The 27,016-nt window shown below is 46.1% G+C and overlaps 2 protein-coding genes across 3 annotated transcripts; both read left to right on the top strand.

The window, feature by feature from the left end:
• Positions 1-750: 750 nt before the first annotated feature.
• On the top strand, positions 751-12,021 carry shisa7b (shisa family member 7). The gene is made up of 9 exons (XM_029514790.1): positions 751-1,139; positions 2,263-2,505; positions 2,764-2,880; positions 3,014-3,159; positions 4,771-4,839; positions 7,395-7,454; positions 7,503-7,631; positions 10,678-11,059; positions 11,565-12,021. Exons 1-9 carry the CDS (start codon positions 751-753, stop codon positions 12,019-12,021), a joined length of 1,992 nt encoding a protein of 663 aa, XP_029370650.1.
• A 4,694-nt stretch (positions 12,022-16,715) lies between these two features.
• On the top strand, positions 16,716-26,515 carry LOC115050844 (uncharacterized). 2 transcript variants are annotated; one of them, XM_029513948.1, is made up of 3 exons: positions 16,716-17,212; positions 17,559-17,676; positions 21,832-26,515. In XM_029513948.1, the coding sequence occupies exon 3, from the start codon at positions 22,312-22,314 to the stop codon at positions 26,437-26,439; it is 4,128 nt and encodes a 1,375-aa protein (XP_029369808.1). In that variant the 5' UTR covers positions 16,716-17,212; positions 17,559-17,676; positions 21,832-22,311; the 3' UTR covers positions 26,440-26,515. The 2 variants fall into 2 exon arrangements, with proteins under 2 accessions (XP_029369808.1, XP_029369809.1); XM_029513949.1 differs by lacking the exon at positions 17,559-17,676.
• Positions 26,516-27,016: the final 501 nt, after the last annotated feature.

Genomic DNA, 27,016 nt, shown 5'->3' with positions numbered 1-27,016 from the left:
TGTTAAAGCTCATCAGTGAAAAAGTTTACATTCAGCGCTAAATGTTTACGGATACTTTTCCATCGCAGTTTCTTATGTGAATCGTAACTGTCGTGCCATGAATAACTCCCAGAAGACTCTCCAATAGGAGGTATAAGACTTCTTTTTCTTTTTCTTTTTTTTTTTTTATTACAAGAGGTCATTATATTACAAAATCATTTTGTTTACAGAAAAAAATACTGCCTATTCAGAAGATTTTGAATTTGAACTGAGACTGTAAAACACCACAGACCAAAATTCAATATTTGATACCGGCTGCCGTAACACAAACACATATTGTTCTGTGTTGATGATTGGTTGAAGTTTGAATTTGAAGTGATTATTTCCGATGTGAAGCCGTTGGGCAGGCAGTTCGTCCTGGGCCTAAAAACTCTCAATGTTTACAAAAAGCTGCTCAAACGAAGGGGTCAGTGTTCAGGACGAAATGTTTACATTGCAGTGAGATGGTGAAATGCCAAACACGTTCACAACGTGAGAGAAAACCTTCACACCTGTGCGGCGTGTACAAACCCAGATGGAGTTAGTCCATCAGATGTTTCCAGCTGAGAGGCCAAGAGGTCAAGAAGTCGCCATCTTGGAAAAGGACTCATAATTGAAACTCTGAGCTCTTGCCTGTGATATTTTTTATTTTTTATTTGTTTTTGTTTTTTTTTTTTCACATCGACTCAAGAACTTTTGGCTAAAGCAATGAGACCTACAATCTCATCAAGGATGTTTTTCTGCTCCCTCGTTGTCCTGCTCTTCTCCTGCCTTGCTGTCTCCACGTTAACCATCAAATCGGAGCGGCGTGCCGTCGACGGTGATGTCAGGACTCTGACCAGCGGCGGCTCCACTACAGCCGATAAAACAAGCTCCACCTTGTTCCTCCTGACCGGCAACAGGCTGCCACTGCCTCCCCTGCCCGCCGGGCCCAAGGTCGCGCCAAAAGCGGCCGAGGTGGAGGATGGGGAGAATCCTCCAGTCGTGGCCGAACTCCCCCCAAAGCCCCTCCCTCAGACCATGTTGCCAAGGAACATGACGGCAGACGCCCTGAAGCCTCCGCTTGGAGCGGCTCAGGTGGCTCCGCCTCCCAGGCAGCTGGTGGATGTGGACGTGTGCAGGTACAGAATAGATCTACTTCCTGTTTTTTTTATTTTGAAATGTTAAAGACATACAAAAAGCACTTTTTATTATATGGCCATGTTCTTCCTTTTTTTTAAGGAGATAAACAATCACAAAAGAGTCACGCAATCACAATTTTATTACTTTTTTTTTTAAAAGCTCTGACAGATATGAGACTGATAGAATTAATATTGCAAAAAATGCCAGAAGCAAAGTTAAAAACAACAAACACAGTAGGGAGAGCATCGTATGAAGTCATTTGATGAAATCTGTAGGGGATCAGTTTCACAACCATTTCTCGCATGCCAGGGGACCTAAAAGCTCAGAAAGTGAAAAATGCTGAGGCTTAGGTGTGTTTGTATGGAGTCAGCAAAATGAACCTTCAGAGGTAAGAGCCAAGCTAAGTTTGTGGATGGCTCTGATTTATTGGTGTAACGTTTTGATGCCATAAGTGTGAGGCGGATCATGAATCCTGCCGCTTTTGGTCCTGATCTTGCTGTGGATTATATTTTGCACTGAGAGGCGTCTTGCTGTTGCCAGGCAACATGAAATCAGCTCTAAATCAGTTGTGTGTTGGCGAACACACCACAACTATCAACAGCAGGCTCATCCAGGCAGTCGAAAACTGCACTATAACAGCCCAATAATAACAGACAAACAGATCTATAACTTACATAAAGCCCAAAAAGCCTCATGAGGCCCCTCTGAACCCTCTGAACAAGATCTCTCTGCTCTGGTGTTGCCTCTCATTGTTCAGTTGTTGAGGATAACCCTGGGCTTTCAGACGGCAGAGAAAACAAAGGGATTATCTTCTTGGAGTTTACTACTTTTATCTAGAGCAGTACTGAGAGCTCCTCCAACAACCAATTCCAGTGATTAGAGGAGGTGGGCAGCACAAAATGCTCCAACAACAACCAACAAAAACACAACAGATCAGAAACAGAAGCCATGAAAAGTGTGCAGGAACTAGAACGTTTTGGAAACACTGTTGGAAACGAACCAACTGCATTTAATAGATGACGGCTGAAGGACTTGAACTGTGTTTCCATATTCCTCTTCTTTTGTTACGTACAATATAAATACAATCCACATCCCGTCTGTCTGTAAACCTTTATTCCTCAGGGGGTACTTCGATGTAATGGGCCACTTCGACAGCACGTTCAACTGCTCCAAGGGCAGCTACATCTACTGCTGTGGTACCTGCCACTACCGGTTCTGCTGTGAGCACCAGAGGAACCGGCTGGACCAGGACTCGTGCACCAATTACAAGTCCCCCGTCTGGGCCGACCCGCAGGTCCCCGTCACTGTGCCCGCCGGCAACAAGCCTGACCCGGACTTCGAGACGCTGCAGCAGCATAACAGCAGGCGAGTGCACACCACTTCGTCACGGCGAGTTGTATTTAAAGGTCCCATCTGGTTTAAAGGCAAATCTCAGATCCAAGTTCTGTATGAATACTGAGACAGCATATCCGATGTATCAGCTTGTCAAATATGGGACCTTTAAAGCAAAATTAGCAGCATAACAGTATAAACGCATAAATATAATCCTTATTAAACCAAAGGGAGAGAGCTTTAAACCAGAGAATCACAGACAAACTGAGAAATGATTTCTTCTGAAAACAGCACGGCCTATGTGATCGGAGGGGTGATCTCCTTCACGCTGGTGGTGGCTGTGGGTGTCAGGATCGCCTTCAGCAAGGTGGCACGTCGCCCCCGAAACAGAGACATCAACATGCCCAGGTGAGGCGGCCTGCACTTTATTTATTTTACTTCAGAACGTGTTGGACCTGAAAAATGAAGAGTTCAGTATATCTTCTCGTTCTTGTCGTTTCCCCTCTCCTCTCCTCCCTCCGTCCGCCCTCTGCTGTGTCAGATCACTGGTGGATATTTTGCGTCACCAGTCGAGCCCTGTGCAGCAGGGAGAGAGGAACAACACCACAGTGTTGACCACCACCACCTCAGACGGACGCATGTCCAAGAACCTCTACACGCCCATCCTGCAGAGCAAAGACAACCGCAGTAAGTGATGACAGACATTTGTCAGAGTGGAGACAGAAAACAGACATGAACACTTGTTGTCGTCTCTCTGGGGACACGGATGGTTATTCTCACCGCTTTTATTCAAATCTCAGTTCAATATCAGTATCAGTAACACACATCGCACTTCAACAGGAATACTCTTGCCAGACTGCTATTTAGAGATGATCTCAGTGGGCCTTTGTTTTGAAATCAAAAAACCTCACATTAGTCATTAATAAAAATTGGTTTTGAGCTCTTGTGGTGTGGAATCCCTTTTAATTGTTCTGTGTCTAGAGAACATCTCTAAATCTATTATTTGTGCAGCAGAGACTCTGACAGGTTTAAAAAAAAAAAAAAGAGTAAAAATATAATAATGATGATAACTTCTTTCTTCTCTCTCTGTGAAGTCTTTCCTGTTATGATTCAGAGGCAGAGAACTCTTTGTTTCAGTTAGTTTTTGGGGCAGATATTCAGCTAATTATAATTTAAACCGAAACAAATAGCTAATTAACTGAATGCTCACCGTGACCTGGTGACTGAGGCCCTCAGGGATGACAGCTTTTTATGTGATGACCAAAAAAACGAAAGAATCAAACCAGCAGCTTAGAATTCGCTGACTGCTGAATTTCAGATTTGTTTTTACATTTGCTGCTGCTGTCTGAGATAAACAGGGCTTATTTCATTTTTGATTCTCGTGCATCATTTCACAGTCGCACGTGTTGTTGCCAACGACACAAAAATGTTACTCGCATTAACAGATTATAGTTGGAGTGATTACACTTCTGTTTTCAGGGATGAGAAAACTAAAATTTGCCGTTTCCCTTGGAGCGGTGGTGAATGTGTTGATGTTGTTGTACACTTAAGAAAGCTGCAGTCCAAACACAGAACAACAACACACACTTTTCTCTCTTTATCTCCTCTCTGTCTCTCTGTCGCTCTCTCTCATCTCAAACACAAACAAACCTTCTTTCAATCGCTCCAGGAAATTTTGGGTCAAATAAAAATATGTGAAAAATCTAAAGATCACATGAATCACGTTTATTCAGCTCAACACAAATAAGAAGGAAACACATTTCATTCTGCTGTGCAATTGCTTGTTGTACGGTTTGAATGACAGTTAAGTTTGACTTTGACTTGATATATTTACAACCAACAGGAATAATTTCTTTACCTGTGGTGCAGCCTCAGCATTGACTCAGTCTGATCTTCTGACACGTGACCATAAACTGTATTTACAAACGTACTTTTGTTGTTGATTCACTTGCTGACTCTTGATTATCTCGCTATTAAATGTAACTAATAAATTCAAAAACTCTTGAACCAGAGAGTGTTTAGAGTCAATTATCAGAATAGTTGCAGATTAATTTGTTGACTTCATGATAAGTTGACTAATTGTTGCACAAACAGAAGTAAATAAAACTTGGTCCTTCCATCACGTCCTGATTAACTGACGGCCGGCATGAGCTCGTTCCTGGAGGGACTGACTTTTTCTCTCTGAACTGTCCTGTTTCTCGCTCCATCTCTGTACTGACACAAATGCTTACTCGACACACGCCTCTTGTGTCTCTCGAGTGGTTGTCCATCAGTTTGTCAGCTCTGCTCTCTTTGCAGCTGGGAACTTGCACCACCATTTTAACCAGCAGGGGTCTGCTTCCAGCCCCAAACACTCTGCTACCATCGGTAAGCCTCGTGGTCAGCAGCACAGTCCAGCACAGGCGGCGGCGAGCTGCCGGCCGGATGTCCGGCCTTCCCACCACACTGTCTGTCTGTTTTCATGTTGGTTTGATGGCTCTTACAACAGCTGTTCCCGTCAACACAACCACGTGGTGTTAAACAAGTTTCTGATGACGGATTTTCTTTGACTTGGTTGTGTTGAACGTGACACCGCGTTGATAAGAGTGTCAGCTCTAAGTTGTCTGGCCTGCTCTGCTTAATGCAAACCTGTGTGCCCCACTACTCCCACAAGCCTGCTTCCGACTGTGCTTCTTCTTCTTCTTCTTCCTCTTCTGTGTGTAGCAGTGATGTGCAAATGTGCTTACAGCTGACACTGCGCGTTAACGGACGCCTTAGCTTAAGCAAAGTCACTGCACTTCCTGAGTCTTTTCCCAGGCTTTTCACCAAGAAAGCAAAAAAGCAATGCAAGTTCTGTCCTCGGGGGGTCAAAAAGCTGAGAAGGCAAATTCTGAGCATCTAGCATGGCTGCCAGTGAATTCTGGGTGATGAAACAATCTTCACTGATATTTAGTTTAATGTTCGTTGTGACATCAGGTGACCGCAGTTTGACAGATTCTTTTGTACGATATTTGACACCATATGTGATATTTTTCTGTTCTGAGGATGATGGTCTTCTTGTTTTGCAGCCTTCCTCTGGGGATGAATAAAACAAGAATACAATAATAATAATTACAATAAACATATAATACAGCTTTATATAATATAAATAATAAAACCTTAAGGATTATTTGAGGTGCCTTTGTTTCAACTGGAAGTTGTTCAGACACTAATGCTGACCACCAAATCTTTATTTCAGCTCCTGTTATCAATTAATAAATAATAAAACAAACTATTGATTTAAGGAAATCTGGAACTGTGAGAAACATCAGGAGGAAATGAGATGGAAGTTGTTCTTTCATTGATTCCTGAGTGCTTGTGCAGACTCGGTGAACCTTGAAGACGTTAGTTCATTCTTGATATCTTTTTTTTTTTTTTGAGAAAGTGACATTTTGGACCTTTTATTCAGGTCTTTGTCCTCCGTTTACTGTTAGATAATGTGAGCAGCCTCTCCGGAGGAAACAAGAACAGAACACTTCAACTCTCTGAGTCAGATACTCTGCACACGCTGAAGTTCATTTTTCCATGGCACCATTATCAACCCTCTCTGTCAGCCATCGTAGGTGTTCCCAAAAAAAAAAAAAAAAAAAAAAATCGATCATTTTGCGCTGCTGGGAACAACCAGGCTTATTCTTCTCTTCACAAAAGAAGAGAGAGAAGAGTATCTGAGGCTTTTTAGTTTCATTCTCTCCGACCGGAGGGTCATGCTGTAAAACCCGTCTCACAGCTGGCATTGCTTTTTTGCCACCGTGTGTGTAACGCGCACGGCCCAGAAGTCGATGTGGTGTGTGTGTTCCCCGGGTGACGCTTAACCGAGACATTATTGGCCATTATTGCCCATTACTGTCAATGGTCAATGGCCGGTATATGTCCAGCAGTAATCTTAACAAGATCGCAGCCCATAACCATTACCACCCTGAGTGGACTCCACATCGATTGCGTCTGTCTCAAACACAGGAAACAACAGCAAATGGCCAATTATTCCACAGTTACACAATCTTTTATTGCTGCTTGATAATTTTGTATTCCTTTTTTTTAAGAACATGATAAACTTTGTCCATCCTCTCTCAGAAAAAAACAAAAAACAAATTCAGCTTCTCAAATTGTGGAGTGACGTTCCAGCGATTGGGCGGCGTGGCATTTGGTGTTTAGTCGACTTCACCTCACCCCCGTTTCGGTGTGCTGAACCTACATGTGTCGGGTCACCACCGAGTGCACCTTCAGCGCATGTTGGGTCAAAGTCCTGTCTGTTTGCTGTTTGGAAAATATGAATGTACTCGTTTACTGTATGATGTAACCGATATGAGTATACATGTTGCAAAACAGCCCCCCCCCCTTCACACGCCTAATCTTACATAAGACGAGTCATTTTTATGTGTATTGATCGATGTGCTGCTTTTGCACTTTGCATAAATGTGAATGTGTGTATATAGATTCCCCCTGATGCCATTAGTGTATATCTGTGTGTTTACATGTGGCCGATACGTTTGTGTTGGAGCCTCGGGTGAACAGCACAGAGTCGTATTTATAGATGGTCGCCATGGAGCTTGGAGGCACTTCCTGTATTTACTGATCATTAACCAGCTTGAATCTTCTTCTCTGGTTCTCCCTTCCCTATTTCTTCCCTTTCTTCCTTTGCCGTTTTTCTTCATTTCTCCATTTCTCTCTCTCTCTATTTCTCACACACTGCTTTGTCCTTCCGTCCTCTTTTGATTCGTCTCCTGCCTGTCTTTCATCCACCTTTTGCTTACTTATTCTTTTCCCATTTCCTATTTTTTTTTAATTTATCCCACATTGTTTTTCTCTTCCTCACGGCCAATCCTCTCCCTTTGCTTTCATTTTCTTTGTCTATCTATCTATCTCTCTATCATCTCCTCCATCCATCTCTCGCTGCCTCTCTGCAGAGCGTGGATCCCGTATGAACAACACGCCTCAGCTCTCCTCCGGTCCCACCCTGCTTTCAGGTAGCGGTAAAGGTCCCGGCGGCGTCGGTGGTGGCAGCATCCTTGGAGGCGGCATGAGACACAACAGCAGCCACCCGAACTTCTCCCACTCCTTCCACAACCTGGCCCAGCTGCCGCCGTCCTACGAGGCCTCCATGAAACCTGAGCTCAGCCGCTACAGCTCCCTGAAGAGGCTCGGTGAGCTGGGGGGGGTTAAAGAGGAGACGCTGATGAAGAGGAAGGGTGGAAATAATTGATTATTTAGGACTAGGAATGGATTTTTCTCAGACTCTGTTCTGAATAAGTTAGAAGTGGAAACATTTGTACAAACAGTATTAATGTAGCAGTCCATTAACCTTGGCTTGTCCAAACAGCCTCAGATTCTGCCAATGAAACTGTTAGCCAGTTATTACCAAGTCACCCAGCCGACCCCCCACCACCACCAACTTTCTTTGACCGCACTTTCTCTTTTTGCAGTCCAGGTTGGTTAAACTTTCACACAGCGAATCCATATCCAAAGAGTCCATTATGACAAGAGCCAGGCATGGCCGCCAGGAGATCTGTGACTCAGCTGCAAACCCAAATGATCATCTCAATATGGCCTGAATGTGTAAACTGTTTCTGCTAAACAGGCGTAACACTGAAGAAACTGAAACAGAAAAGAGAGGAGGGGAGTGAAGTGACAGACAGATGGAGGAGGGCCAAAAAATAGGTACATCTGAAAACAGAAGAAGAAGAAGAAGGAGAAGGGAGATGGGAACAAAGGAGGTTGACGGATGAAAGAAACAGTCAAAAAACACCACAGAGAAGGCGGCACAGAAACATGGGAGAGCACAAGGGAAAGAGCTGAGCGGGCAAATCAGCAAAAAATAGATATTCAGGAAAGTAGAGATGCAGAGAGGTCGGCCGAGCAGAAGGAGAAGAATGAAGGGAGAGGCAGGCGAGAGATGTGGCGATAGGGGGAGGGGCGTTGGCTGGCTGGTCTGCAGGGGCCTGGCTGCCTTCGACGGGGAAGAAAAGATGTCTGGCAACCTCGCTCTCCCTCTCTCTCTGTCTGTCTTTACCTCTCTCGCCCTGCGATTGCTGAAGACTGCAGGGGGAGGGGAGTTGCCTCTGCAGGCTGAGTGATGGATGGTTACCACATTGGTAATCGTCTGTGTGTGTGTGTGTTTGCTTGCCATACCTGCAAGTGGAAGCAATAATTAGGTGAAAGCAGCGACCAGATGGGGCTCTTTATTATTTCAGCTCCGTCAAAAAGAGAAAACGCTTCCATTGGCGACGTTTCCACGTCAGACTTTTAAAGGTCATCCCACTCCCCTCCGTCTTCTGCTGCTTTTAATGCTTCAGGCCATAAACCTGGGAGATAGATGACAGATAGATCCCTCAGATGGCTGAAAGAAAACATGGATGGCTACGTTTCAGAAACAGAGATTTTCCCCCTGCTCAGACATCGTGGTTTTCCGTTGTGGTCTCGTTCTGAATCAGTTCATCCAGACTTGTAACTTTGCAGGCGTTCAGAGTTGTAGCGAACGGAGGCTGTGTTGGTGGATGTTTGTTGTTTGACCTGCTGGTGTGACAATTACATTAGAAGCTGTACTTTGATCTGTTGAGTTTGAAGGTTTCAATATGACGGGAAACAGGATTCTCCATCAGGGCCCAAGTTTTTGAAGTCCCTAAAGATCCTCAAGCTGACTTTTTACTGACATTACAAATCTCGATTAGATGATAATGGTTAATAATAAGAATGTAAAAATTATAGTCATCCAACATCATGTGTACAACATCTCAGTGTGAAGTGTCCGTCTGGTGCCACATGCCATCCCCTCGGGGCCTTTCCCTCCCTGTGTGAGTGTTCAGTATCAAAGTGTGTGAGAGCTCAGTCTTTTTTTTTTTTAACAGAAACAGGAGAACAAACCATCTTTTTTTGCAGCAGCAGATGGTTATTTCTCAGAGCAGAGCTACGAGATGCTTCAACAGAAAGAACAGAAACTGAGCTGAGTCACTGTTGCAGTGAATCGATGACACTCAGCAGTATTTTTTCTTGTTTGACTATTATTATTATTAAATGACAGATTTTTCAGGTCAGCTTTGGTGGAACGCCCCTTCAGATGGAGACCAAAATGTTGTCGTTATGAGTCCAGGAGGGGCAGCACGGCCTCTCACCAGGCTTTGTACAAAACCTGCTCTTTTTGATGTAGTTCCCCGCACGGCTCTGCAGAAAGGACACTGATAAAGGCCTCTTTGTCTGCAGTGGGCAGCCAGGAGGAAACCTCCAGATAATTTGGCCTTCCAGGACCAGAGTAAACAGAGAGAGATGAAGAGGTGGGCGATCGTGGCAGAAAGAGACGGAGAAAGAACCCGGTGACCAGGAAGAGAGGCGGAAAACAATAGAAAGAGAATAGACAAGCAAAGGAGCGGAAGAGACAAAGGAGCAAACAGAAGGAGGGAGGTGGCTGCTAAAGGTCAGGTTTAAATTGGCTCTTGGGGAGCTCCTTCAGCGGAAAAGCTTTGAAGATTAAAGTTGTCTCAGGCGGCGGAGCAGAAAGAGGAGGAACACTATTTCACTATTAATGAGCCTCGCTGTTACTTCTTCATCTCTTTACTTTGTGTCTCTGTTTCTTTATTCCCGGAGCAAAAGTTTAAACCTCCTTACCTCTTTCTCCTCTCATCCCGTCTTCCTCTCTTCATATCTGTCATGTTTCCCTTTTCTCTTTTCTCCTCTTGTCTTAGCTTTGTTTGTATTTTCTGCTCTTTTTAATTTCTCAGGACTCGGGGTAAACTTTATTATCCCCGAGGTGGCGATTCGCTGCACAGCCAGCAGTAAATAAACACAACAAACGCTGTAATCGCACAGTGACCTAATACTACATCAGGGACAAATGAATTTTTTGTAGCCGTTGCTTGTGAATGGGAGTAATTTATACTCACTCCACAGAAGGTGGACTTTTTATGGCTCTGGTTTTTTAAGGAATGCTGCTTCACCACCGAGTCTGACAGCGTTCTCCAACCTGTTCCTGTTTGTTAGCATAAGTGACCCAAACAATAAAATAAAACAGGAGTTGACATTAAATGGCCTCCAGTCTCACCACAAAGTCCATTTAGTAGCTGCTCGGACTGTCAGTCACATCACATGACATCCATCAGTAAATAGACGCAGCAAAGATGAGGAGTCTGATTTCGATGATCGAGGCTTTACCAGACGTCATATTCACACAAATCTTCTGTCTTTCTTCTGCCGATACAGAGAAAGAGCTGGACGAATACTCCAGCTACTACAACTCCAAGCGTCGCTCCAACAACGCTCCACCATCCTTCCACTCGTCGCAGCACCACCTGCCCTGGGGAGGCGACTACACGCTAGGCTCGAGGGGAACGCTTCCCCTCAACGGCTCCCGGCCCCGGCTCCACATTCCCGCCTCCACCCCAAACCCATACCCGCTGCCCGGCCAGACGCAGTACACCAGCTCCACCTTCGACAGGCCGCCTCGCCGCGTCCGCTCCCAGGACCAGCTGCTGGCACTCGGGGAGGGCAACACGCTGTCCCGCCTGTCCAAGAACCAGCAACACCAGTACTACAAAGCCATGATGAGCACCAGCAGGAGCTCCAACTCGCAGACGCTCCGCAGGTGAGATGGGACGAGACAAAAGAGGAAGGAAGCAGAAGAGATGAGAATGATATCAGGTGACATCAGAAAATGGAAATGAATGTCAACGGCAGCTTCATTGATATTTAAAGAGTTTGACAAAGTGACGATAGACTCGATTAAACTTTTATGACACAAATTATGTTCAGTCACATTTCAGTAATTTTACAATGAATCTGGCTGAACCTTAGTGTAAAGGGAGTTTTGATTATATATCAGGTCATAGTTCCACATCACTGTGAAAATATCTGAGAAAACCTCATCGTGTCACGATGAACACTGTCTCTTCCTTAAAAGATTTGTGTTTCTCAGAGTGTCATTAGATGACCTCTCATCTGATTGGAAAGAGGCGTAAAGGAGATCATTTAAATGTGAGACACAGGCCCTTTAAGGTTTATAAAGATACTGATAAATTCCTGGATGGTTGATGATTTGGATTACATGTTCTCGAAGTGACATTCAACAGGATAAACGACTCTGGTTTCAGGTCCCATGAGAGGCTGCTGGTCTCCCCTGACCGTCTGGAGGACCGGCTGATGGCGATGGGGCTGCTGATGGGAGGAGGCGACAGAGGAGGAGGGGGCGGGATGGTGCCTACCATGGGTCGGCTCAGCCACCACCAAAAGGCTCAGTCACAGCAGAACATCTGCGTCACGCCGTCCATGGACCGCCACCACATGATCAAGATGAACTCCCACCCGACGTCAGGCCACGAGCACGACCGGAGCTCCGCCCCCATGCCCGGCATGGGCATGCACGGCGGCTGGGACCCCCACGGGGGCCACGGTGGGGGCGGAGGGGGGACGGGCGGCGGCCACCCCAACACCCGACGGATGGCGTTCGCCAGCAAGAGGCAGAACACCATCGAACAGCTGCACTTCATCCCCGGAGGAGGCGGGGGTCAGGGACTGCGGACTGGGAGTAAGAACGAGGTGACGGTGTGAGAGAAGGAGGGAGAGTAAAGGAAGAGAGGCGAAGGCTGAAGACGGGATGAGGAAAAGAAGGTGTTTAGCAGGAAGATGAGGCGGAGATGAGCAGAGGGAGGCGAGGTAACTGAGGAAGAGACGCCTCGCACGCACCCCCCCATTCAGAAAACAAAAAGTGACGGATGACAACTTTTAATCTCGCAGTGAATACAACCACTCGGTTCTCTCCTCGTCACTTTTTGTGTTGAGAAGGAGAAAAATTCAGCCATTCTTTGTTAAGGGACGACAAAAGCGTCCACTTAAAAGAGCAAAAAATTCTGTGAGTGAAGTTTGAAGGCTGCTGGGTATTTGCTTTGACTTTTACTGAAGGATACCCGCTGAGTCAAACGTATTGACTCGTCCTTGAGTTTTTATTGCATTGTCCTCCGAGTCCTCCAGCTGCTCTGACACAGATTCACTGTAGATGAGCGCCGGGGCCGAGGCAGATGGGTTTGCTTGTATTTGTATTTATAAAAGTATTTCAAACTAAACGCGTTGCTTTTTTAAAATGAAATTAACCTGATGATGATAATAATATTGGTAGTACTAACATTACTGAGCCCTGTAGGACTTTGTGTATACTTGGTTGAGAACGTATTTATCTTTAAGCCAGACAGTTTGTAACTTAAAGGCTGGACATGATTGGACTATCATTCAAGGAAAAGTGCTAAAATAATCCAGCCAAGTGCAGTTAGCTGTCACTTGATTGCTTTATGGCTTGTTTCACTCTAGATAAAAAAAAAAAAAAAGCAAGCAGCATCATTTTTGGAGGAAAGACTGTACCTACGTCAATCCAAACTGCCGCCATGAAGCGTTTCAACGGTTTAGTGGCAACATTCATTCTATCAGGGGTGAAACATACGTTCTTGTAATATGACGAGCTGTGACAAAACAAATGTTCACTGGAGGAAGCTGACTAGCTGTGTGTTGCGCTGTTCTCTTTTATTTTACCTCGGTTGTTGGACACAGTTAAGGGACAGACGTTTACGGTACGAAGATGTCTTTTGTACTTTGCTAAGTTAGCTCATGAGCTAACTGCTTTCCTTTCCTCTGTCAGCCTCGTGTGGAATATCCACAAACTAGGGCTAGCGCTTAGCTCAGCTGCTACAGTCATTCAATAGCTAACCCCGAGCTTTTTAAATCTAAATGTTTAACATGGGTCGGTCTTACGGTGCCACTTCCTGGTGTGACTGAGCCTGAACATCCGCGCTGCAGTCTGATTTCAGCTAACTTTAAGCCTTTGTACAGTGAACTCTAGTGGCTGTTTATCATCGATCAAACATCGTGCTGTGACCCTTTTGCGTAATAATTAGTCCAATTTTTTAAAAATCTGTTTGGGTCAGACCTTTTTTAAAAACGCTAACACCTCCTCCCCCGATGAACAATTGTCATTGTGAGTCCATAGAGAGCCGTGGGTTACTGCTGTTTGCTAATTGCTAAATAACAAAACGCCCCCGTACGTCGACGAGGCCACACGTTACCTGCGAGTTAGGCTGCTCATGTCATACGAAGGGGCGGTGGGGAGGCTGGACGGGTTCGAGGCCAGGGACAATGGACACTTCACACCAAGGGCTATACCGAATTTTCTTTGTGTGTTTGTGCTCTACACAGCGTCTGCTTCTTATTTCCATTTCCTCTGAGTGTCAGCGTCAGGAGGCATGCTTGTGCGCACATTCGTCCATTTTTATTTCTCTATTTATTACACTTTTTTGGTCTAAATTCAAGATATAAAAATGCATGGCATTGTCACAGGTGAAGTGGCGGCCATGATGATGTCATATTTGTACTTTATTTTCTGGCTGTATGATGGACCTCCTAGCTGTTCAGGATGGCTTTCCCCTGATTGGGGTTTTAAGGGGCTCACGCGGCCTCGTTGGAGGTTTTCAGCTTCGACAGACTTTGGTGATCGGTGCCAGCCATTTTTAGTCCTTTAATACGATACATGTGCTCACATGTTGCTGATGATGAAATGTAAAGATCCCCCCCGATCAGACACTGAACGCTCTTTATCATGATCGTTATTTTTATGTATTTATTTATTTATTTATTTATTCATTTGTTGTCTAACCATGTATTTCTTTTTTAAATCTCTGTGGATTTCAATGTATAATCCTGGATTTTCAATATTCCAATTTTGTAGTGGAATGAAAAAAGAAAAACGTTTGTATTCTTGATGACAAAAAGAGAGGAAGCAATGAAACAGAAAAGACAAAACGCATGATGCTGTCAGAAGCCAGTGTTGATGATGATGTCACAGTGCTGACTGATGACATCACGGCGTGTATGTGTGTAAATGTACATGTCTGTTTTATTTTGTGTGCCCTGTGTGTGTAACTCAGTGTCTTCTTTTTCTTAGGAATGCTGAATTTCATTTTTCGACCAAACTCACGTCGAGTCGAAGACGATTTTAACGACCCAGAGTCTCGTTACGTGTTTATCAACTTGTAACGAGACTTTAAAGGCCTGTCGTCATTAAATCTTTTTAAAAATTTAGAAAAAAGGGACCATTGATCAATCACAGGTTTTCCTGTCGAGCTACGTTCACCAAAGTGAGGACTTTTTTTCAAACGTTTGGAAATGTAAATTATTGAAGGCTCGTATTGTGTCAAGTTTTGATATTTGAGTAGAAGCGAAGAAGCTGAGTGTGTTCATGAGTTTGTGTCGCTGCATTTGACCTAAATATGTATCTGCAAAAAGAAACTTTCATTTTTGCTGATTTGAACGGAACTTTAAAGGCACCAGTTGCCTTCCAGTGTTTTGTTTCGATGCAAGCCGAACCCGGCTGAAGGTGTTTCTTTGGCAGATTGTGGAGGAGAATGTATTGTGACTTCCCTTTGGCTGACAGGACTAGAAAGGTCTCTGTGATTTTTACAATGAAAATGTTAAAAATAGAGAAAGAAAGAAAAAAAAACAGGAGGAGAGGGAAGTGTAAACAACATGTGAACGTTCAGTTGTATTTTTGAAGTCCCTCATTTCTCCTCATTCCTTCAAAGGTCTGATACAGATGTTGTAATTCATGTTCAGTTTAATTGCTCCCCCCGATAAAATTGTGTGTCTGTCTGTGTGTGTGTGTGTGTGTGTGTGTGTGTGTGTGTGTGTGAGTGTGTTCACCATCGGAGGGGAGGCATGGGCATATTTGTATTCTCAAAGCTACTCTGCATACCTCAAATTGTATGATACATTTATTTATTACATCCCCTTCTATGTCTCTTTCCAAGAATATTCGAACAAAGGTCTCACAGATGTGCAACCCTTTTGTTATTGGTGATCAATTCTTGCGTTTGTAGAAATCATAATGTTTAATTGAGAACAATAAAAAAAAAAAAATCCCACTAAACTTCATTTTTATGTCTCATATAATTAAATTTGACTGTTTATTAAATTTCACTGTTAGTCGGGTGTTCAGTCAGCGCTGTTCAATATTTAGTTCGAGGAAAATATTTTTGACTGTTACATTATATTACCTGTTTTTTTCACCCCTCCATCTTCTCAGTCTCACTGCTTTCTAAAATTCTAAGAGCAAAAACATCTTTTGCCTTTCAGAATCAGCAGGAGGTGGAATGAAAACACTAACGTTTGAATAAGATATCAGACCAAATCTGACGGAAAGATCAAATTTTAGAAACCAGACTGTGATTTTAAGGGGAATCTACACGACAACATGTCTGATGTCTGTTGTGTTTCTGTAATCAGTCCCACCTCCCTGAGCTTCTGCACCCGAGGGGGCAATTTGAGGCTCCACACAGGGGAACACCACCTCACCCCCACCCAACACTTTAACACAAATTATGAAATTCATTACAGACATTAAGAAAATTATGAAATCACAGAGGGGGGTCAGAGCAGCTGTCTTCTGATAGGTAAGTTTTAAACAAGTTTTCTGTTTCTAAGGACAGATTTTACTTAAAGTTGGAGGTGAAGCTTTCTGCTTCTTCATCTCTGCACTGCTGCCATTAAACTCTGACCACATTTGTTTTTGTTTTTTTTTGGGGGGGTGGTGACAGCAAATATTTCCAAAACCTCACAACTCACAGCAAAGCTCAGACTTAATCAACAGCTGTTCAGCTGTTTTGTCTGAACTGACTTTATCAAACGGTGTGTGTGTGTGTGTGTGTGTGTGTGTGAAATAGATGCATGCACAAACACACACATGCAGAAGCGCAGCCAATTTTGCTCTATTTCTGTCTGCACACAAAAACAGACATACAACAGAGAGACTGTACAATGATAGTAACTTTAATGGAATGCAAATTGGGCACCATCACACACACACACTTTGTAATGCCATGCAGCACTGTACTATCACACACACACACACACACACACACACACACACACTTTGTAATGCCATGCAGCACTGTACTATCACACACACACACACACACACACACACACACACTTTGTAATGCCATGCAGCACAGTACCATCTCACACACACACACACACACACACTTTGACATGTTTAACTGACTAATTAATTTCACACACACTCCCTCACTGAGGGGCTCAGCAGTGTCACAGTGCAGACTGATCTCTCTTTTAATGGAGTGCAAACACGCGTGCACATGCGCACGCACGCACACACACACACAGGCAGAGTGTATTTATTCATGAGCATCATGCTGGACAGGTTCCATATTTTTTAACGGGCTGTCGGAGGCGGATGTGAGCGGAGCGGCGGCGGCCGGACGGACCGAGCTGTGCCGGCTCTACCCGGAACCATTATGCAGACAGGAAACTACCATTTTAACGCTCGCAGCATCGGTGGAGCCGTCGTCTGCAGGGGAGGACGCCTGAACCCGACACGGGCCGGAGAGCAGCCAGCAGGGCCGACAAGAGCCGCAAAACACGACGGAAACCGAACAAAGGCGCCGTCCGGGTGAAGCGGAGCCGAGGCCGGAGCTGCGGGGACCGACCGGGGCGGCGGGGGATGGACGGGTCGGGCCGGGGACCGACGGAAGCGGCTTTTGTTAGCGAGAGAAAAAGCAGCGCTGCCCGGGCCGATGGAGAGCCAGGCCCCGCTCTGTGTTTTTCCATGGACGAAGAAAAAGGCCCCGCTGACAGCCAGTAGGGACCCCGCTCTCACGGCGCTCTCCCCCCGCGGTCTTTTCACGCTTTTATCGCCGCCTTCCTGAGCCTCTCCCGCCCGGCCGCAGGACGCGTTTTCCAGGTAAATAAAAACAAAAACAAGCCGCCCCCCTCCGGAGCCCAGTTAGCTAAAGAGCTAGCCGCCGAGCTAACGCATGCTAACGGCTGGGCTAGCGCGATGCTACACAGCCGGGATATCTGTTTTCATTCTTATTTTTTTGTCAGTTTGGTAAATCAGTTTGTTTTTTCAACAACAAAATGACACCATCAGATTAGTTTTTGTCCTGATTTGAAACACCTTCCGTGTGTGTGTGTTCGGTTTTAACGGAGATAGTCTGTTTTATAGCAGTTAGCGGACCGCCTCGGCAGCTCATTGATGGATGCTAGCGGCTATCTGTTCACGTCTGAGCCCGGTTCATCTGTTTCAGACCGCCGGCCTGAAGTCAGAAACCCCCCGGTCACCTGTCCCCGGCACGGACACACACCCGGACCTGAGGTCCAGGCCGGGAGCTCCAGGCCGGGAGCTCCAGACCTGCCGATCAGCCGGTAAGACCCGAACCCTCAGCCCCATCAGTCCGGCTAGCTGCGGGGTTAATCGGACTCCGCCAGTCGCATCGGAAGTGTGCAGACTTTTAGAAATGTGAGAAAGTCTTCCACTCTCTGCAGAAAGTCTGCAACAACAGGTCCGTCTGCAGAAGCTGCAGAAGGTGGAGCCTGGAGAAGTGAACACAAAGTTCATCCAACCAACTCTATTTTATTCTGAAACAGCACAGATGCTTCCAGTCAGATGTTGCTGTTACAGAAGTGTCTGTGCAGTTTTGCAAAAATCAGCTTGTGCAGAGGGAAATGTTGATGTCAGTGAAGTGAGCACTGGATGTGTTTTTGTGATATTGTCAGTTGTGTGACTGTTAAAGCTTTGTTTCACGTCCTTCAGAGCTTTTGTAGACCTCGATGGTCCGGTCTGTGCTGGATTTTCACTTTGTGTCATCAGCTGTTTGTGTTGAAACCTGGACAACATGTAACCTTTTTCATCGAGGTCAAGCTGTTAGAAAAACAGACTTATATTTGAAAGTGTACTTTTGATGAATCTTGGCATTATTTGGATAGAATTGTTGAATACTTAGTTTTTCTGGAGAATTTGTCGGCCACATCTGAAGCAATCGGGGGACATGATGCAGCAGCTTGTATCTTTTCAGCAGTTCACAAAAAGTCATTTTGCTGGACAACTTTAAAGGCCTTTAATTGTTTTTGTTGTGTTATTTGGGGGTAAGAAATGGTGGAAATACAGACAGCTGGCGAAATCAAAAGTGTGACATTTGAAAGCCGCAGCAAATTAAGTTTTATTAATCAAATCTTTTTTCTCATATTAGTTGCAGAGTTTGTGGCGCAGACACGACAGTTAACTGGATGTCAGAAAAAATAAGACATTTTCAAATGTCAGAACGAACATTTTCATCATTTTTATCTTCAATCAATCAGCAGATTGATGACAAGTGACATTTAGGTTCTGCGTTTCTATTCACTATCTACTGTTCATTTATTGGATTTTCTTTAATCCACTGAACATCCTGGTTGTAGTTTACCTGAGTTGATGTGTGCATGGTGTCCGAGTCATTCTCAGACCAATTATCACGGACGTTTACACTAAATTTCTGTGTTTCAAGGCCTGGGGTCGGAGTTAGGTTGGATGGTTTTTATCCCGTCAGTCAGCAGCAGGTGACCCACAGAGTGGATTCTCTCCTCCGGTGAAGATGTCACTGATCGATACGTTGATCTGAGGGTCTAATTACACCTGGACTCTCTTAGACAACTGAATTCACCTGGTGTAAACAGGAAATTGGTGTTGAGCTGGAATAAAAACCAGCAGCTTTAGAAGCAAATCTGTTGTGCTGACTTTTGCTCATCAGGTTAAAGTTACAGATACTGTTAATTTTTCTGCTTCAGCTCTTGAAAGTGCACATGCTTCTCAACATCATGTCTGCAGAGCGTTTATTTTTCTGGTCTCAGCCAGGAGAAGTCTGTCTGAGTTTATCGTGTTGACAGAATAAAGACAATCAGATATTTGGAGCGGATTTTTCATCATTAATGAGCAGAACTGCTGATCAGATAAAGATAGAAATGACCCAAACGCATGAGGAACTTTTCTTTGGTTATTCTGCTTTACACTGTTCTCAGTCAGGAAAATAAGCAAACATTCAGTGGTTTGTTTTTTTTTTTGTTTTTTTTTTTTAGTTTTTGCCTTTCTACGTTATTATTCCGTTACAGTGAACAGTCTTTGTTGAGTCACATATCTAACTAGCTGAGGTTGAGTTCACTCTGAAGAAGTGGTGAGTTGGTGACATTTTTAAAAGGGACCACTTTAAGTGAAAGGCCTTAATGTGGCTCTAAAATGGTTAATATGTTTGTAAATTGCCAGAAAATAGTTTGAAGTGTAATCTATCTCAGTGACAAAACAACATAAAAGAAAAGAAGCAACATTTTCTCATCTTACTGCTGCAGCTCCAGTTTCAACAGGCCTCTAAGTCCGGTCATGTTAACAGCAATAATTGATAAATGTTAATGAGGGGAGCACTTTTTGTCCTTTTGAATATCTGAGACCCAGAATTCAGTTTCTTTAAGTGGTGAATATTCTTTATAGCACCCCGGGGGGCCGGGGGGGGATAGAGGCATCATTCTTCTCTGTGTCACCATCTGCTCTCTGCTTCATCAGATTTCTAACAGTTGTCCACTTTGTAGTATTCCAGACCTTTCTGCTTTGTGTGCTGTTGAGAGGAAAGTCAGTGTTGAGTTCTGGGTTTGTCTTTCATGCTTATCTCAGATTGGCGAGCGGCTCAGGTTACGACTGTACGCAGATATGATGGACATCAGAGGATGTTTGTCTGGTTTATGTATTTGGGAGGGCCGTTCACGCTGACGTTTAGCAGACTTGACCTCAGCTTTTGTTGAGATATCTCCCCGGTAGGTTTTCAGACTCAGGAGTATCCGCTCGCCATGACATCACACGTTGGTTCATGAACTGATGTTTTAAAACCTCCACACTTTTTGTTAATTGGTTGCCATCTTGTTTTTTTTGTTGTTGTTTCTTTTTAAACAAGAAATCATATTTGGAGGCGGTGGAGCTGATGTGCTCTGGACTCTGTCCTTATTGGGTGGTACACTCTGTCCATCACACAGTAGCCACGCCTGCTGTAGCATCCCCTGCTTTATGGTATATTTTCCTCTAAATGGGGCCTTCATCAAAACTGAGGCCATAAACTCATTAGAGAGACGTAAGGACATTTTCCCATATATGTCAATACAGTCCGACTCTTTTTGCTAATGATCATTAGATAGAATGAATGTTGTAGTTTCTTCACCATTGGCTTCACTTGACATACACGTTTATATGAAGTCCATGAAAGCCAAGAATAAATTGACTTAACAGCAATAAACGAGCGCTGATGAATGTGATTTGAAACCGTCTGGGCCTCGACGTGTTACTGGGTCATTATTGTCCTGAATGAAAACGCTTTAGGAAAGTCTGAGGTGAATGACCAGAGGCTTCATTATCGCTGATTTATAATTGAGCTAAAACAGCTAATCTGATCAATAAAGCCGGTCCATGGACAGAAAAGTGGTCATCAGGTGAATCAGCTGCTTTTCTTAGTGTTGTTTGATAGTAAATAAAATAGTTGTGGGCGTTTTTGTTTGTGCGACCGTAAACACACACACAAACACAATGTCAGAATATCACATGTTGTGTTTTTGTGAATAAGGTGTCGGAGGCTGAGTGATGTCAGACGCTAGAAATAAACAGCAGAAACATCAGCGTCTATCTTGGTGTATTCGCTGCTTCATGGGGGAGCAGCATCGAGTTTCTGCTCCGGTCTGACCCACATTCGCACAAATATATTTACTTTCTATTTGGGTTTTTTAAAAAAAGAAAGGAAACACGTCTTGGAAGTCGATGAAACAAAACAGGAACACGATTGCTGAAGTTAATTAAAGTCTGTCGGCCTCTGAATATCAGGTTACAGATTCTTCCTCGAGTCCACCAGACCATTTCCAGAGTGTGTCTGTGTGTGTCGGAGGCAACGGGCAGCAGTGTCATCGTGCAGGAGCCACCTCTCTTCTACCCCGTTGTCTCTGTTTGCCTACAGATTGAAAGTCTGATTGAAATGTGAAGGTTTTGATTAGACCCACAGAAGAATATGTCCCAAATATCCTGCAGTCCTCAGACAGATAATGCTACTGATGGTTGTCGCCGTCACGTGACATCAGGAAACAGTTTCACCTGGTTGAACAAATAATCCAACATGGAGCACTTTCCAAGCTTTCCAGTGTCGTATAAAAATAATTGTGCAACAGCTGCTGGAGTGTCTGACTGAGTATTCAGGGTGAGGAGGAAAGGCAGTGACCTCATTTCTGTCTTATCTTGAGTCAGACGTCAACATGATTGTATTTTTAGTCAAAAAATGTAAATGAGACGACCACGGCCACACTTTTATTCTCTTAAAAAAAATGGAGCCTTGAAAAATAAATACATGAAATGTTCTACCTTTAGAATAAATCACTGAAATGATAAACAGCACTAACGGAAACTGAGTGCTTAAAAAAATCTGGATGACTGATCAATAATGAGTCGAGCTAGTTGAGTCACTGTCGAGTTACTGAATGACCTCACTGACATGAATATTTCTTCCTGTCCTTGTCTGTCTTCAGGCTCTCAGAAGAAGTCCATGAAGGGACAGAAGGACGCTGAAGAAATGGTTCATCCTCCGCTGAAATAGTGGACACACTCCTCCTCCATGGGATGGCCGACCTGATAACAGGAATCAGCACACTGTTATGGAACACTTTGAAGAAACACTAAAGACTCGTTTTTTTTAGTATAATTTAGTATACTGCCTATTTATGACCCTTTTTTATAACATCCCACGGAAGCACTTGAAGGCTTCACTCTTGAATGGAGGGTAATTCTTTTACTCTCCTCTGATATATTTATGTGACAAAATCAAGACTCGGTTTTTGGTGGATTACAGTGGCTTGTTTAAGGTTTGGGGTAGAAATCTGGACAGGACTACCTCTGGACATCAAACTGCTTTAGTTCAAAGAAAGCTTCACCGCTTTTTCCAACAACTATAGACTTAGTGCACGGGGTAGTTGTGACCCTTGGACACTTAGTCACAGCTGCGTTGGGAGATGTTCCAGTTCAGCAAGTACCCCATGGACATTTTAGAGATGCTAAGTGGACACCAAGCCCATCAGTTCAAAGGTCTTGGATTAGAGCGACAACTGAGCCACCAACAACAAGTCCAGCTGCAGCACCAGCAGCAGCTCCAGCAGCAGCACCAGCCCTCCTCCGACACCTCTGGAAGCCTCCTCTCCGGCCTCGGCCTTGGATCCCTCCAGAGCACTCGGAGTAACGCCTTCGCTGACTCCTCGTCATTATTCGCCAAAATGAGCGCCCCGCCCCCCTCCATCTCCCATCAGAGCCAGTCATCCTCTTCGTCTCACAGCTCAAGGAAGTCCAGTAAGATGAGCAGTAGTAGCAGCAGCGGGAGCTCCACATCGGGGTACCCCCAGTTCCTGCGGCCTTTTCACCCGGCCGAGGCTGCGCTGGCTCAGGAGCAGCTTCATTCTGGGATGGGACGGTTTGACTTTGGTGGGAGCAGTAGTAGTGGAGGCGCAGGGGTCATTGGGGGCGTTGTCACACCTGCGCCACCACCTCCGCCACTGCATCCAGGTCTCTCTGTCCCCCAGCCCTCCCCTGGTCCCTCCTCTTCCTCGCCTTCTCCCTCCACCTCGGCATCAGCCTCCAACAACCCCTCCGGCAGCACTGCAGTCCCTTTAGTAGGCCAGTCTGATCCCCGCAGCCTCCACCAGCAGTTCAGCTGCATGCTCGCCGCCAACCAGTACTTCCTGTCTGGCGTTCCAACCAACAGCAGCCTGGAACAGTTCCTCGTCCAGCAAGGCACTCACAACCACTTGGGCTTGGGCCTCGGCCAAGGGGCCACTGAGTCAAACTCGGCCCTCGCTCCTCCCCCCGCCCTCCACTCCTCCCACAGCCACAGCCACACAGCCCCACAGCCTCAGCAGCAGCAGCAGCAGCTGACCCCACACGCCTTATCTCATCCACACAGCCACACTCACCATCCACATCCTCTCCACCCAGCCCCCCAGCCCGCCCCACTGGGGGGCTTTGATTTCCAAGGCATTCCAGTCCTTTCCTCCAACCAGATAGCATCACTAATGCAGCAAGAAGCCGGCCTCCCCCTCCCCCTCCCCCTCCACCTGTCCCTCTCTAAAGACGATGCAACAAAGTCGGGGGACAGCTCGTCCACATCCATCTCCAGTGGAGGAGGAAGCAGAAGAAAGAAAGCGATGGCAGGCTACTTGCCACAGAGGAAATCGGACAGTAGCAGCCACAGTCACAGCAGCCACAGCAGTCACAGCCATAGCAGCAGCAGTGTCAGTAACTGCCATAACAGCAACTCAAGTGGGCACAGTCAGAGCTCCTCTTCAGGCCTCGTGGGAGGAGGATCCGGAGGTGTTGGGATAAGTGGCATCGGAAGCGAGCCTCAGCATTCCTCTCTTCTTTCATCATCCTCACAGCAACAGTCATCCTCCACCGTCTCCTCCTCTTCATCTGCCCCTCCCTCTTCAAACTCCACGTCTGTCCTCGTAGCCAATGGTAACCAACAGCTGTCCAAATCCCAAGAGAGCCACAGTAACAGTTCATCTGGCCAACCCGAACCTGAACCTCTTTACCACTGTGGTGAATGTGGTAAAACCTTCACCCACCTCTCGAGCCTGCGAAGGCATCTCCGCAGCCATGGCCTGACACCAGAGAGCCAAAGCAGGAAGTCTGACTGCAACTCCCCCAGCCCAGAAAGGATATTCTGCTGTGGCGAGTGTGGAAAGAGGTTTAAAAAGAGGGGTCACCTCATCCAGCATAGTGTCACCCACTCAGAGAACCGGCCTTTTGTCTGCAGCATCTGTCAAAAGTCCTTCAACCGTCGAGAGTCGCTCACGAGACACGAGAAGATCCACGACGAGAAGCCTTTCCGCTGCCCGGCCTGCGGACGCTGTTTCCGCGAGAGCACCTCGCTTCTCAATCACGCTGCTTCAGGTGCTTGTGGAAAACCTCCGCGGAGTTCAAAAAACCGGTCCAGCACTGGGGGGAACAGCTCGTCCAACCCAAGCAGCAGTAAAATGGGAAGCAGTGAAGACAGGGTAGGCATTTCAAACAATGGGGCTACACTGGCTAATGACAAGTATGCGACCGATTACTCCAGAAATCGCTACCAGAACCAGTCGTCCTACAACAGTGGGGTCGACGACTACAGGCGATCACAGTCGTCGTCTTTGTACCCTTCAGAGAATACGCTAACCAGTGAAATGACAAGCCAAACACTCCGCAAGGCCCCTTTAGCACCAACTCTCCATCCTCACCCTCAAAGTCAGCAACAGCACCATCACCACCAACCGCCGCAACAGCAGCAGCCACACCTCCCTCTCTCCTCCTTATTGGATGATTCGGAGGACGAAGTCACCAGCAGCGCGATGTCAGCTATCGCTGCTGCAGCTGCAGCTTCCTGTGACATCAACACAGAGAGCCGGGAAGGAGAGAGGAGGGATATCATCGGAGGCCTGCTGGGGGGGTTGGGGTTTGGCAACATGGGCGGACCCTCGACTCCGTCCACCCTCAACGGTTCCACCATGCCTTTAACCCACCCCAGTCAACCCCACACAAAGCCCCGGAGGCCGAGGAAGCCCAGAGAGAAAAGGGACCCCAACACTATCGTGAGGAGGAGGAGGAGCCCCGCCCCCCCAGGGGATGGTTCGGAGAGGCCGTACGGATGTCAGATTTGTGGCAAGCGCTTTAGGAGGGCAGAGACACTGCGACGCCACAACCGCGTTCACACGGGGGAGAAACCTCACGCCTGCGACGTGTGCGGCAAAATGTTCCGTGAGCCTTTCCACCTCACCAAACACCTGACCGTCCACTCCGGTCAAAAGAACTACAAATGCAATCTGTGCGGCAAGATGTTTGCGTATGCGCAGAGTCTGGTGAGACACGGGAAGCTGCACAGAAAGGGGGAGATTGACAACCAGGGGAGGAGAATAAAAGGTGCAGCCGCCGCCCTCAGTCAGGTCGCTAACTCGGCCAACTCTGACTTCTTCTCTTCCTGCTCCCAAGGAGACAAGTCTCCAACACATGGCACCCCGTCCCAGAGGCTTTATACCTGTACAGTTTGCTGGAAGTCGTTCCGCCACTATTTCCACCTGACGGCACATCAACAGACTGTCCACGGCGGGGGGGTGGGGCTGGAAAAGTCCTTTCGTTGCGAAGTGTGTGGCAAAGCCTTCGCCTACTCGAACAGCTTAGTGCGGCACAAGCTCTCTCAGCATGGCATCGACCGCAACGGCCAGCGGGTCAGCCAGTCCCAACCCTCTGGCTACTCACCCCTCTTCTTTGATTCAGGATCAGGGTCCAACTACACGGGCTCGTCGCACATGCAGCAGGGGGCCTCGGGACAGCAGCTACAGCAGCCGCAGCCACCCCCGCAACAGCAACCACAGCTGCAGCACCCTTTTCACTACCGCTCAAAGAACTTTCAAAAACGGCATGGAATGACAAGAAAGCACAGAAAGAAAAAAAGGCGGGTGGTGATCCACAGCATCATGAGAGACGGAAAACTGGTGGGGGTCCCACTGAGTAAAGACACTCGCAGGAAGCTCATGCTCCTGAGGAGAAAGAGGGGAAAACTACAGGCACAGCTGAAGAAGAAAAAGCTCCTGGCCCAGCTGAGGATTAGGAGTGGCCTGATGAGAGTGAAGGCGTGGTGCGGGGGCGCCGTCCGAGTCACCGGGCTTACCTCAATGGACATCCCAATTAAGCGCTTCCCCTGCCCAATCTGCCCCAGCACCACGTATGCCAAGCACGGATCCCTGCTGGTCCACCACGCCATCAGGCACCCTCCGAGGAACTCAGGCCGCCATGCCCGACTGCGGTGCCAGGTGTGCGGGAGGCGCACTAGCTCATTACACAAAGCCTTGAAACACAGGGGCCAGCATCTCAAACAAGCTGCATTCCAATGCCACAAATGCAGACACCGTTTCTGGAACCCCCAGCTCCTGGCTCGCCACAAATTCTCCTGTCGGGGGATGACTGCTGTCAGCGGGGTCGGAAACTGGGGACTGATGAAGATAAAATCTCCTTCGTCTAATGACCAGTCAGACAGCGACCATTCACCGATCCAGCTGACGGTCCCAGTTCTGGTCCAGCCTGAGAGATCAACAGTTCTGACTGAATACAGTCAGTAAAAAAAAAAACAAACAAACAAAAAACAGTTTTTCTAGAATAGATTCTTTTGATGTTTATTTTTTTTAAATAATTCAAGAAGCAGCAAGCAAGAGCTAGCAAGTTTTTAACAAAAAGAGGTGGGAGGATGGGGAGGGTTCAGTGTGGCCCCGTGCCCCCTCCCTGGATAAATCCGATACAATCCTAACTTACTACAGCAGAGGTGGTCGATAAATTGGCGTGGACTTCAAAAGGCCCAAAATCAGAACCACTCTAACGATCCTCTTCCCCGAAGGTGAAGGAACTCTCGACCACGGAACATTTTTAGTAGCATCAATTTGAAAAAGGCATTCATCCATCATGTTTCATGTTTATTTTTATTTGTACGTTTCCCATTAGCAGTGTTGGCGCATCATTATGAATTGGATGCCAATTGTAGAAGTGCGGTACCTTTTTAGTACCAGTTTATTTTTACAAATGATTTTCACATTTTTCACAGTTAAACAGTATAGTCCTCGTCTCTTGCTCTGTACGTGTTTATTCGTTAGCCCAGTGGAGAATCTCTCTTTTTTTTAATATATATATATTGAGATGACGTCT

This window comes from Echeneis naucrates, chromosome 11, assembly GCF_900963305.1.
Source record: "Echeneis naucrates chromosome 11, fEcheNa1.1, whole genome shotgun sequence".
Classification (NCBI taxonomy): Eukaryota; Metazoa; Chordata; class Actinopteri; order Carangiformes; family Echeneidae; genus Echeneis; species Echeneis naucrates.
The sequence above is the reverse complement of the archived record's forward strand: the minus strand, read 5'-3'. Positions and strand labels throughout refer to the sequence as shown.